Source organism: Giraffa tippelskirchi, chromosome 10 (genome assembly GCF_054371585.1).
Source record: "Giraffa tippelskirchi isolate mGirTip1 chromosome 10, T2T-mGirTip1v1.2.pri, whole genome shotgun sequence".
Lineage (NCBI taxonomy): Eukaryota > Metazoa > Chordata > Mammalia > Artiodactyla > Giraffidae > Giraffa > Giraffa tippelskirchi.
The window spans coordinates 58,325,559-58,339,128 of record NC_137284.1 but is presented as its reverse complement, the minus strand read 5'-3'; the positions used below and the strand labels follow the sequence as shown (position 1 = coordinate 58,339,128).

The 13,570-nt window shown below is 36.1% G+C and overlaps 1 protein-coding gene across 6 annotated transcripts in view; it reads right to left on the bottom strand.

Moving 5' to 3' along the window:
• VPS50 (VPS50 subunit of EARP/GARPII complex) overlaps window positions 1-13,570 on the bottom strand; it is a 131,487-nt gene that overhangs the window by 22,076 nt on the left and 95,841 nt on the right. For all 6 annotated transcript variants that reach the window (XM_081531444.1, XM_081531439.1, XM_081531441.1 and 3 more), the window contains 2 exons: window positions 11,724-11,830; window positions 1,340-1,461 (listed from right to left, as the gene is read on the bottom strand). In XM_081531444.1, the coding sequence (XP_081387570.1) occupies window positions 1,340-1,461; window positions 11,724-11,830 (229 nt within the window). The remainder of the gene's footprint in view (window positions 1-1,339; window positions 1,462-11,723; window positions 11,831-13,570) is intronic.

Sequence of the window (13,570 nt, the reverse complement as noted above, 5' to 3'; positions counted from 1 at the left end):
TTATTTCTTTCTAATTATATTGACATCAGAAAATATATCCTATATGATTTCTATGGTTTTTAAACTCATTAGAACATGTTTCATGACCCAGAAATATGGTCTATCCTGACAAATGTTCAAGCCTGAACAGAACTGTTTTAACCAATATGATAGTCACAAGTCACATGTAGCTAATTTAAATATAAACTAGCTAAAATCAAGCACAATGAAAAATCCAGTCCCCAATCATACCAGTCACGTTTAAGTGCTAAAAAGACACTGTGGCTTGCGGTTACCATATTGGGCAGTACAAATATAGGACATTTCCATTATTGCAAAACTTCTCTTGGACAGCACTGCTCTAGAGGCACAGTCTAAGAAGATAGAGTAAAGCTCACTTAGAAGACTAAAAGATGCTAACAATTAGCTAAAACTCCAAAATGGCTTTCTTCTTTAATATTTATTGAGCATTGTATAATGAATTAGTACCTATTTTATAGTGACATGAATTCTGCAGCAACTTGTCTCTGATTATGATAGTATTCTAATTTTGCAGAGTTAAGAACACAGCAAATTCGGATCCTATATTAAAAGATCATGTCTTTGATATACTTGTGATCACAGTGAGAATATGAGCATTTTGTATGATGAATATAGGCATCCATTAAAACTCACAACTTTTCGAAAAGGTACAAAATATTGTATGTGAAAAATTAGTATTAGGATATGTTCATAAAATCCAACAGTATGCTTTTATTAAAAAAAAAATCTGTCAAAAATCTAGGAATACCCAAATATCAGATCAGTTACCTGCTTAATACTGTGCTGTTCTCCTTAGGAGTAGAAAAAGACAAAACTCAACAAGATCTTTGTAAGCACATAAAGGAGGTACAGGAAATGTTAATTCTATGGCAGGCAGATGGTTCAGTTCAAAGATTTTCATACTATTTTAAAAAATATTTGCCATTATCTTCTGAATGTACAGTGCCTGCTATAGTTGTTAGCCAAGATTTAAAATGTTTCATTTATTGTAATAAATATACACCAAGACAGATTTAAACAAAGCAACCTGCACATTTTCACTGCCAAAACACATCAAAGTTAGAAAGAGATGCTGCACTTTTTCTGCCAAAAATGTGAATAATATATAATATGTCTATTATATCAAAGCTTAAAACGAACATATTTTAAACAGGGCAACTGGGCACACAAAAAGCTGGTATCAATAATTCTGTTGCATTTTGGATGGATAACTTTCAAAATAATGTTACTTGTGTATTTTATACAGAGAGAATGAACTTTACATTTACAAAAGCAAATTTTAAAAGAAACAGACTCCTCCCCCAAAACACTGACTTACTGAATCATTCCGACCAAAAAAGGTATATATTGCATACAAGTAATAATCAAAGAGCTGAGACATGAAATGGATAACATCAAAAGCAATTGGCTTAAGAATGTTCATCATCTGCATATATTTACCTGAAAAGAAAAAAAAATTAAATAACACAAAATTAAAATCTGTTAGTCTATAATTAAGAAACCATAAAAATACTTTACCAAAATATTTTTAATGAAATATTACATTCCTTAGTCATATCAGCCATGCCTCAAGTACTCAACAGTCATTATTTTGTAGCTCATTTATTTGTAGTTAGTGACTACTACACTGGACAGTGCTGATACAGAACAGTTATACCATCTTGGAAAGTACTACAGGATGGCACTGATTAAAAAAGAAAAAAAAAATACCTCTAAAGACTTCTCATGTCATTATATTTTACTGTTTGCCTTATATTTATGGAACTCCTGAACTCTTCTACAATGACACTATATACATACCCAACATAGCTCCTCATTTCTTGGAGATTCCATTTAAAACAATTTCTTCAAAAATGTTTAGGTGTAATAAGACAAAAGACAATGTATTCTGAGAAAAAGTGGGGTTCTTTTCATAAGCATATTATACACATGTAGCAAAAGTAAAAAAGAAACAAAACAAACAAGAAAATGTGGAAGACACTCCCCGTTCCCCTGGACTAGCCCTGTGAAATCTGCCGTTGGAGGCCAAGAACATTCATCACCACATCAGAGCTCAACAGTCTCAAAGTGCCAAGAACACATCCTCCTCATTCCTTCTTTTGAGAGATGCCAGTGTTCCTTTCTTTTTCCTCTACACATATGATACAGTTACATAAAAACATTTAAAACCCCAAATTTCTGCATTTATAAACTGGTTCATGTGTTTGAAAGGTGCATGGGAGATGGGCTGAATCAAATAACACACAATAGTGAGAACTGAATTGTGTTTCTTTTTTAAAGGAAATAACAGGGAAAGAAGCATATCTATAAAAAATGCTCTTCTGCAGAAGTTGTTAAAACAGGCTATTTGCTTTATTTCCAAATGAGCATTCAGGAGCCATCTCCACTTTATGGAACTGCTATGCATTTTAAACTGGTACTATTGAGGACACCAGAATTCAAGAGAAAACACATTAACTGCAGTAGAAAAAAAAAAATGACAAATTTACTCTAATGGAAGTATCTACATCATTTCTTTATTATCTAAGAACTCAGTATATCTGTCTTAATTTACAAGAGAAATGAGTTTAAATAATGGACGGTCAGAAAGACAAGCGCATACACGTACCAAAGAGTAAAAGAAAAAAACTCATCAATTTAGATTCTATTCTTACTCCTGTTTACAAGTCTTTTGTTTCAGAATTATTTTTTATAATCATTTCACATAATCAAGATTTTTTTTAAATCTCACTTGAAAAATATTTGAAAATACACTCATAGAACATTCTGGATCACTATGAAGACATTACATCGACTGCAAACATATCACCATTTAAACTGCAACTATTTACCCATTAAATCATGTGATACTGTAAAGAAAAAAAAAATGAAAAAGTAAATTACTTCAGTCTGTAAAAGAACATTTCTAAAAGGTGAATAGTAGACAACATCTGGATTGACACATATCCAGAATACAAAGTTCCTCTCCATTCCTAAGATTAACCATCCTTCATATAAGTCATCTTAAGAAAGGATATAAAAATGAATTAATAGGTAAAAGCTATTTTAAATGTGCATTCAGAAGAAAAAAAAAAAAACAGATGATCCCAACTGGCCTGAAAAAAAGGAAACATAATCATTCACTCATTCAATACATTCAACAAACATTTTTTGAAAGCTTGCTATGTTCACGGTCTTGTGTTAAGACACAAGGAACTACACAGAGTCCCTGTTCTCTCACAGAGCCCCTTCCATGACTTCACAGGATCAGAAATGGAGGCAGTCACTGATAAGTAGGCTGCCAGTATACTAACATAGAGAAGAGTAAGAAATCTGTCCTTCCAGTTCTAGAGGGTCGAGTGGACCTTTGGAGGCCTGAGGGAATTTATGCACTCCCTCAGTATTACTGGACTAAAAGAGAATCTTACAATCAGTTAAAATACCTATGATGAGAAGTGGCTGAGAAAGTAAAAGCAGGTAGGTATGCTCACCAGAAAATGATAAATCTCAAAACATTCCTAGACCAGGAGTTGGCAAACCTTCCCTGTAGAGGACCAAAGACTAGATAGCTTAGGCTTTGTATGTCATTCAGTCTCTGGGGCAAATACTCAGCTCTGGGAGTCTTGGTTTCAACTATTCAACTCTCCCATTATAGCACAGAAGCAGCCACAGATGACATGTGAACAAATGAGCATGGGTGTATTCCAATAAAACTTTATTTACAAAAACAGGTAGTCAGACTGATTTGGCCTGCAGGCTATAGTTTCCCAATTCCTGTCTGTACTAGATGACAAAAAGTAGATGGGAGCAGGACGATGGAAAGATACAAAGAGAACCACAAAGGATGTGGAAGCTGTCTGGTAAGACGTGACTGCTTAGAAGCAACAGGTACTGCAAAAGAACAGGAGCAAGACATGGGTCTGAGAAAGGATGGATTAACTGAAGGTCTATATATGGAACAAACTACCTGTCCACACACCCTAGTTACTGTTCCTTATCAGCAGTTACAGTAACGTAGCCTCCCCCACCCTTATATGCAGTTTCAGTTACCCACAGTCAACCTCACTCCTAGAATAGTTAAGTAGAAAATTCTGGAAACAAACAAGTCATAAGTTCTAAGTCGAGTGTTGCTCTGAGTAGCGTGCTGAAATCTCACGTTGTCTGGCACCATCCCTTTGACCAGCATATCCTGCCTGCTAGTTACTCAGTAGCCATCTCAGTTATCATATCAACTATTGTGGTTTCTCTGTGCTTGTGTTTAAGTAATCCTGATTTTACTTTCTAATGGCCCTCAAATGCAAGACAAGTGATGCTGGCAATTCGAATCCGCCAAAGAGAGGCTGTACGGTACTTCCTTTGTGTGAAAAGGTGGGCGTTCACAACTTAATGATGGAAGAAAAAAAATCATATGCTGAGGATGCTAAGATCTGTGGTAAGATTGAATCTTCTGTGAAACCATGAAGAAGGAAAAAGAAATTTGTGCTAGTTTTGTTGTCACACCTTGGACTGCAAAAGTTTCAGCCAAAGCAGTAAGTGTTTAGCTAAGATGGTAAAGGCACTGAATCTGTACAGTAAGATACTGTGTGAGAGAGACTACATTTATATAACGTTATATGTTATAATTTTTCTATTTTATTATTAGTTTGGTTTGTTAATCTTTTCCTGTGCCTAGCCTAATTTATAAATTAAACTTTTTACCACAGGTATGTATACATAAGAAAAAACATCATCTATATAGAGTTTGCCATTATCTATGGTTTTAGGCACCTACTGGCGATCTTTGAACATCTCTCAACACATAAGGGGGAACTAATGTATAGGCTGCCAGAATTTCCCAGACAAAAGCAAAATAAAACCCCCTAGGAGTTCTTTCTAAAAGAAGTAAACAGTAAACACTTCCCCCCAATCCCGGCAAATACACTTCATTGAACAAACTTAAAAAAAACAAATTAGAAAAGCTAGGGTTTCTAGTGTGGCTACTGGCACCACAGATTGAAATCCTTCTCATTCTGGGAATTTGGAGATCTGTCCCCATAATGTACAGGCCACCAGTAAATCCACCCAGACCTTCCCTACGGCCACCAGTAAATCCACCCAGACCTTCCCTACACTATACAAAGTTCCCAGTTAGAACACCTACTAAGGAGAAAGAGCCAGCTCCAACCCAATTCTAATTACTCAGCAGAGGACACCCACAATGGCTATCCAGGCCTTCTATTTGAGGGATAAATAATCAAAAGTCACCATGCCCCTGAGGAAAATTCAGAGTGACAGTAAAAAGAAAAGCTGATGCTAGAGAAAATAAAACAAATGAAGCTAAAGAAGAGGAAGTACAGTAACTATGTAAAGCCCTGTAATAGGCAAACACAGCAGGAAGAAAAAGAGTACAGAAGGGTTCCTAAGTTTTTAATTTAAAGTTATTAAAAATGTGATTTTTTTAAAAAAAATTAAAGAAATGGGAAAAGGAAGTCTACCAGAAGGTATAGCAAAAAGACAAGAATACAGGAAAAGATTGGTATTAGAGAAATATGAGAGACGTGAACGGCCAATTTAAGAGACTAAACAGTTGAGTAAGAGGAAATCAAAGAAAAAGAGATTAAAGAAAATGGGGAGGTAGAAATCAAAGAAACAGTCATAGCTGAGAAACACATGAACCATTAGACTGAAAGGGTAACAAACTACCCAACACACTTAATGAAAAAAAACTCACACACAGAGACATCATAGAGGATTTTGAAATATCAAGGGGGAAAAAGCCACTAAAAGCTTTCAGACAGAGAGAAGAAATTCACCTACAATAAAATGAATAATAGAACACTAGACATTTCAACTTTCTAAGGAAAAGTAATTCTTAGTCAACAATTGTATACACAACTAAATTGTCATTCCATGAAGAGCAGAATAAAGACATATTTAGACTGACAAGGATTTAAAACATTTACTTCTTAACACTCTTCTCTGAGAAATTACAATTAGAAGAAAGACAATCAGAAACAAACCAAGCTCCATACTACTGAGAGGGAGCAGTAGGTGGCTGGGAGACATTTGCTTTTTACCACAGGCTCTTCTGTACTAATTAATGTGTTACTGCGAGGGCTTCCCCAGTGGCTCAGTGGTAAAGAACCTGCTTGCACTGCAGGAGATGCGGGTTTGATTCCTGGGTCGGGAAGATCCCCTAGAGGAGGGCATGGCAATCCACTCCAGTATTCTTGCCTGGAGAATCCCACGGACAGAGGAGCCTGGTGGGCTACTGTCCATGGGGTTGCAAAGAGCCGGACATAACTGAGCATGCACACACACATGCACGTGTTACTGTGAGAGGAGCTACCGTGATAAAAATACAGAAGCATGGTTCCGAGATTAGCCAGCCGAGCTGAGAAAATGTGGTCTGTAGTTCAGATACACAGCACCCTCTCTTCCTCTCCAGAGTTCCCAACAGAAGGCACAGAGGCAGCATGCTTTAGGAACACAGAAGAAAGTTCCCTAATAGGTAGCCCAGATAACCAAGAAAGATGTCTCCCAAATTAGAAACTTCATGAAGTTCCTACTCCTGCCTCCAACCTCTGTTAACACCGTGCTGACCTCTGTCCAGGAACTGACACTCCTGACGTCCTCCACTAGGGCTATGAAGCATGTAAGTCAAGAGCTGACTGGCTCTAGGATCAGACAACCTGTGTGACATATAAGGCAAGTTATTTATCACCGGGCTTCAATTATCTTTATATTAAAAAGGTACTCTGAAGAACTCATGAGAAAATGCATGTCAAGTGTTTACATAGCATATAATAAGAGGGCAAAATGTCTTAGCTACCTCTGCTACTTTTTTAAAATAAATATACTCATGATGAAGGCAAAATGGGGAGACATATATATATATATATAGGAAATTACATGAAGAGACGCTAACCTAATCTGGAGATGAGGAAAAGCTTCTTAAGGGAAGCACTGTTTAAACTCTCTCACCCTTTGCAGCAACATGGATGGGTCTAGAGATGATCATACTAAGTTAAGTCAAGTCAGACAGAGAAAGACAAAAATCACATGATATCATTTATATGTGGAATCTAAAAAATGATACAAATGAACTTATTTACAAAACAGAAACAGACTCAAAGACATAGAAAACAAACTTATTGTTACCGAAGGGTAAGAGGGAGAATAAATTGGAAATTTGGGTTTAATGGATACACATTATTATATATGAAATAAACAACAAGGACCTACTGTACACCACTGAGAACTATATTCAATATCTTGGAACAGTCTATAATGGAAAACAATCCAAAAAAGAAATATATACATATATATGTATGTATATATGTGCATATGTGTGTTATATATATGTATATTAAACTGAATCATTTCCTGTACATATGAAACACTGTAAATCAACTATACTTAAATTTTTTAAAAAACAAAAACCCTCTCACCCTAAATCTAGACCTCGAGTCCTGTATACTCATGGGGAAAGAGACACAAAAGGGGCTGGAGAAGAAACCAGTCGAGCAGCAGCGTGGGCAAGGACTACAACCAAGAGGAACAGGAGTGGGCCTGTCTTACTAGCTCATCGTAGGAAATGCAGAGAGGAGTGTGATGACCACAGGGAAGGTGGTCTGGGAGAATTCAGTCAGTGAGCCACAGCCCCTATGTAGAGGAAGGAATGCAGGGTAAAAAGAAATGCTGGAAGTGTGTGTGTGTGTGTTAAAAATTAAGAGTTCTCAGTGTAAAATTTACTGAGTGGCTACAGAGGCGAAAAGCACTTGGCTGGGTGCTCTATATGCTGCAAAGATGGCAAACTTTCTTCTTCTTGTATAGGAGCTAACAATCTGATGGGGCAAAAGCAAGAACAGGATCTGAGCTGGAAGGATGTTCGTTATCCTTAGAACAGTGCACTTAGTTGAGAGATCATCAATGGGTATAAATAGCACATAAGGGCCAACTGGAAATGCTACAAATGAGAAAGGAGATTTGGAGGTCAGGGCTTTGTTTATACCTTGCGGTATTTTAATTTTTAACCATTTTCACGCATTACTTTTTCAATTTAAAATAAAATATCATATAAATAAATAATAAAATAAAATAAAATAAAAAATGTGATAAAATAAAAATATCAATGCCCTATAAGAATGTACCAATGAAAGAGATTTCTTCCTTATTTCTGTGTTTCCTCCATCATATACACTGCCACTCAGCCACAGTCTGACTAAATGTTCCTTATGTACATATCCCGGTAATGTTAAATCCTGTGCATGTGCTGGTGTGCATTCTTTCCAGCTGCTAAGGTATTAATTTTGCTGTAAGGTCTGTAGGTTTTACAAACATAGGTTTTGGCACCCTATTTTCTGCCCCTCAGACTTAACCACAGCTGCTCACATGAGAGTTGCCTCCAGTAGAGAAAACTGTGGATAACAAGGCTACTTCAGTGATGAGACATATACCTTAAAATTTCTCTGCCTCTGTCTACAAGAAATTCTCAGCCTGCCAGGATTTTCTCTCCTCACAAGCAAGCATTCTGGTTGGTCCCCTGTACTTGTGAAAGACTCCAAGCCATTCTAACAGATTTAGGTACCACCTAGGACTGGGGAGCCCTGTTAACACTCTTTTGTCTAATCTCTCCTAAATATCTGCCAAATAAATAACACATAAAAAGTGCATACGCCTTTAATGTTCTCAAATGTGCTTCCCAACCACTGAGAATGAGTTACTTCATCTTCCCAGGCACCAAAAATTAATCTAGCTTATTTACACAACTGTACTGGCTTTGTAAGAAGAGATGTTATCTTTGCCAGTATTACCTTGAAGTATTTCTATGCAATAATAACAGGGGATGGAGTACTGTTATTTACTAGTTGGAGACCCCTCAGTGAGTGGTTCCCTTAAAGTTCTATTTTATGAATATGTACAAAATGAAGATAAGGACACTCCTGGCAGAGAGAAAGTGGTAGGCATGAAAGTCTACTGAGGAATAGTGGCAGCACCTAATCCCAGCCCTAAATGAAAAGACGAGTTAGATGATCATACTATGCACTGTGCCCTAATGACAACTCTAGTAAAAGATTCAGTGGGAAGAAGACTGAAATTACGATGGTCAGATTCCCTGAGTTCTATTCAGGTTCTATTCAGGACTGCTCAGGTTTTACACACCTGCTATACTAAAGAGCCACAGAATGAAATTCTTCTGTTTCTATAAAGCCACTGTCAGAAAACAATGTCCACTGTGTTGGTCAGTGATCCTTATGGAAGAATTTGTTGTTACTGTCTTCTGAATTTAGTTCCAGCAGCACACTTCTATCATTATCATATCCCTTTCTTAGATAATGAGAAAAACAGAATGCATTGTTCCTTCTGATTTGCCTGCATCCCAGGTGGTGCTGGTGGTAAAGAACCCGCCTGCCAATGCAGGAGATTTAAGAGCCTCGAGTTCAGTACCTGGGTTGGGAAGATCCCCTGGAGGAAGGCCTGCAACCCACTCCAGTATTCTTGCCTGGAGAATCCCATGGACAGAGGAGCCTGGTGGAGTCCATAGGGTCGCAGAATCGGACATGACTGAAGCGACTTAGCATGCACAAAACTGAATAAAACATGAGTTTCCCCTCCCCAATTTTGTTGTGGCTTCCTATTTGCTTTGAGTGAATATATGTCTTTTAGGGTAAAAGGCAACAATGCTGACCTCTAGTCCTTTTTGAACTAGGTAAGGAGTTAACTTACCTTAAATGTGGTTAAGTTAGCATTTAATGTGGTTGATTGTATTATTTTCCTCAATTATCTGTTCTTTCCCACCTCCACTCCCTGGAAGAGGACTATGCATCCTTGTCTACTGCCCTGGACTGGCAATTCCTTCCTGTGACAGAAGTTCATTTCTCTACCACGGGTCAAGCCTGACTTGCTATGACATGTCACAGGAAGTCAGGGTAGCACATCAGAGCAGCAGCTTTAAGAGTCATAACATGGTTCGGCTCTTGTTCTCCCCACATCCCAGATTGGTGCTACTTTTTCAGCCTGCATCACAGAATGAAGACACACATGGGGCAGAACTAAGATGCTCAGGAGTCAATATGCATCACGATAAATCATGATAAGGCCACTGATATGTTAGGGTGTTACTTCCACATAACCGAGCAAAACTGACTTCATTCAACTACATCTCAAGCAGTGTCCAGACACTGTAATCTACAGTGAGTACAGAGGACTGATAAGGATGACAAGGACTTTGGAATATCTATCAGTGAGGACCATATAAGGGAACTAAGCACACTGACCCTGAAGAATGGACTGGGGGAGGGGAAGCAAAAGGAAAGGAAGGAAGGACAGTATAGCTACCACCATGTAGAAAAAAGTATAGACTTACTCTTTTTGCTTTTAAGGGCATATCTAAGACCAAGAGGTAGAATTAGACAGTTATTTTGGTTTACTATGAGGGAGAGATTTCTACCAATTATATCAGTCTAAGAGCAGAATGAGAAGTCTTGCAAACTAATAATGGTTTCAGCAATTGCAAGACATGAAACAGAGACTACTAGATGGCCAACATATATTAGATTCAGTAGAGAAAGAAATTCTCATTTTATGGGAAATTATACAAGATGATCTCCTCAGAACTCTTCTAATTCTTACTATAAATTCTAGAGAGTAACTCACGATTATAGGTTCAGTTAGCTCTCTTGGATAAAGAAGAAAAGCTAATTCCCTGAAAATAATCAGCCATATAATAGCTTTTTAGAATCTGCCATTTTTCTGTATCATAAAAATATAAACTTCTTCTTTTCTGCTCAATTCATTATTACTTTTCCACATTATTTTTCCTAAAGAAAGTGAGACTTCTAAGAAAACCATTTTTCCTTCTTTATCCCATTCATTAATGAAACTTAGAAATTATCTTTGGGAACACAGACTTTTTTTTATTAGAGCTAAGAGTAATTAAAAAAGGCAACAGGAAATTATCATCTCCATAAATAGAATACAGAGATTTTTATAGAAAATCACTAAAATTCCTGACTGGTATAGATAACTTAATTAACATGAGAAGACATCTCTATTACTTATTTGTCAACTGTATAGACTTATTTGTGAGATACAAAGGTTGAGAAAGCATATAAAATGCTGAAGTATTGATATTAAAAATCCATATCATCTTCAAACTTAAATATTTCATATGGCATTTCTAGGTTATTTGCCTTCTAAACCACTACAATATTGTAAAGTAATTAGCCTTCAACTAAAATAAATTAATTAAAAAAATCATCAATAAAGGTCTTATCTGTAATATGAATAACACTTCCCATGGTGTGTGAACATTTAGTTTGTAGAACTCTTGTGTCTGAAAAATGCCAGAACAATCACTATTCACTCTGCCTATCTGACAAGATTGTGAATATCAGTGAAACAATAAAATACAAAATACTGTATAAATACAAAACTGGTACTACCATCATCCTATATGGACCTCTAACTCACACAGAGAATTTTTCCACTAGATTTCTATTAATTGGAATATTTTAGAAAAAGTGGAAGACACAAATATAAATAGTTAACTAAAAAAGAAAAACTAACATTAGTGTTATACTATTTGGAACAATTAAGATGAGAAAGCACTGACATAAGACAGTCAAATTCTTCACTGTGGTGGGCACTGGACTACACAATGAAAACCCATTTGGTAACAAATGTAGACTAATTTAACTGCTATAATAATTAAAAAAAAAAAAAAAGGAATAGCTACTTACCAACAAGTCTTATTACATTCAATGTTGTATTTGTTAAGATGGGTGCATTCACTTTATTTAGACTGTAATCTGATTTCTTCCTGCTTTTTAGGGTCTCTCGAGAAACACTTGATATGAGAAAACAAAACATTTCAAATTAGGGTTGTCAAGTAGTAAGTCAATAAGTTATTCAGCTTAGGATATAGCCTTCCTTCACTAATTAGCTATTGAAAATCTTACCACGTATCAGCTGGGGATACAGAGATTATCCTCCTGTCCTTACAGAACTTATAGTCCAGAGGGGAAGAGAAAGCAGTAAACCAAGAAGTAAAGGACTATAATGTCTTTCTTTGGTTCTCACACATTATCAACCACTAAAAGAAGCTGTGTCACTGAATCAGAGCAATGTTTTCTAAGGTCTCCCAAGTCGATAGAAATAAAAGCAAAAATAAACAGATGGGACCTAATCAAACTTACAATCTTTTGCACAGTAAAGCAAACCATAAACAAAATTAAGAGACAACCATGAATTGGGAGAAAATATTTGCAAATGATGGGACTGACACGGGCTAACCTTTCAAAATATATAAACAGCACATAGAAATCAATGACAAAAAAAAAACAACACCCCAATCAAAAAATAAGCAAAAGGCCTAAATGGACATTTCTCCAAGGAAGACATACAGATGGCCAACAGGCACATGAAACAATGTTCAACACTGCCAATTATTAGAGAAAGGCAAATCAAAACTACAGTGAGGTTATCACCTCAAACCAGATGGAATGGCCATCATCAAAAGTCTATAAATAAATGCTGGAGAGAAAGGGAAGAGAAGGGAACCCTCCTACACTGTTGGTGGGAATGTAAATTAGTGCAGCCACTACAGAGAACAGTATGGAGGTTCCTTAAAAAACTAAAATTAGAGTTACATGACCCAGGAATCGCACTCCTAGGCATATATCCAGAAAAGATGAAAGCTCTAATTTGAAAAGATACATGAAGCCCAATTCTCAGAGTGGCACTATTTACAATAGCCAAGATGTGGAAGCAACCTAAGTATCCATCTACAGATGAATAGCTAAAGTATGTGTATGTATAAATATATATATGTAAACACACACATCCACATATGCACACACACATACACAAACAAACACACCCATACAATGGAATACTATTCAGCCATAAAAGGAATGAAATAATATTATTCAGAGCAACCTGGATGAATCTATAGATTATTACACTAAGTTAAGTCAGACAAAGACAGACAAATACTATAGGATATCACTTATATGTGGAAGCTAAAAAACAGTACAAATGAACTTATATATGAAACAAACAAACAAAAAACTTATGGTTATCAAAGGGGAAATGGTGGGGAGATTAACTGGGTATATGGGATTAACAGATGCACACCACCACATATAAAATAGATTAAAAAAACAAGGATTTATTGTATAGCACAGGGAACTGTATTCAATATGTCATGATAAACGATAATGGAAAAGAATTTTTTAAAAGAATATATATATATATATGCACATATATATACACACACATATATGCATAACTGAATCACTTTGCTGTACACTGACAACTAACACAAAATTATAAATCAACTGTATGTCATTAAATAAATAAATAATAAACAAAAAAGAAGCTATGTCATTTAAAAAACAAAAAAATGTTCTAGGGAAATTACACATCAATGGTACCAAGCATCTTGATTCCAGACCAACACATATGAAAGACGTTTTACTTAGAATCTGAAATAGGTATAAAGTATAATAGTAAAGTCTAGGGTTGGGTGACTAGTAAATTCAAAGGAAAAGTAGAAGATAGATATACAGTAAGTACAGAAGAAAAG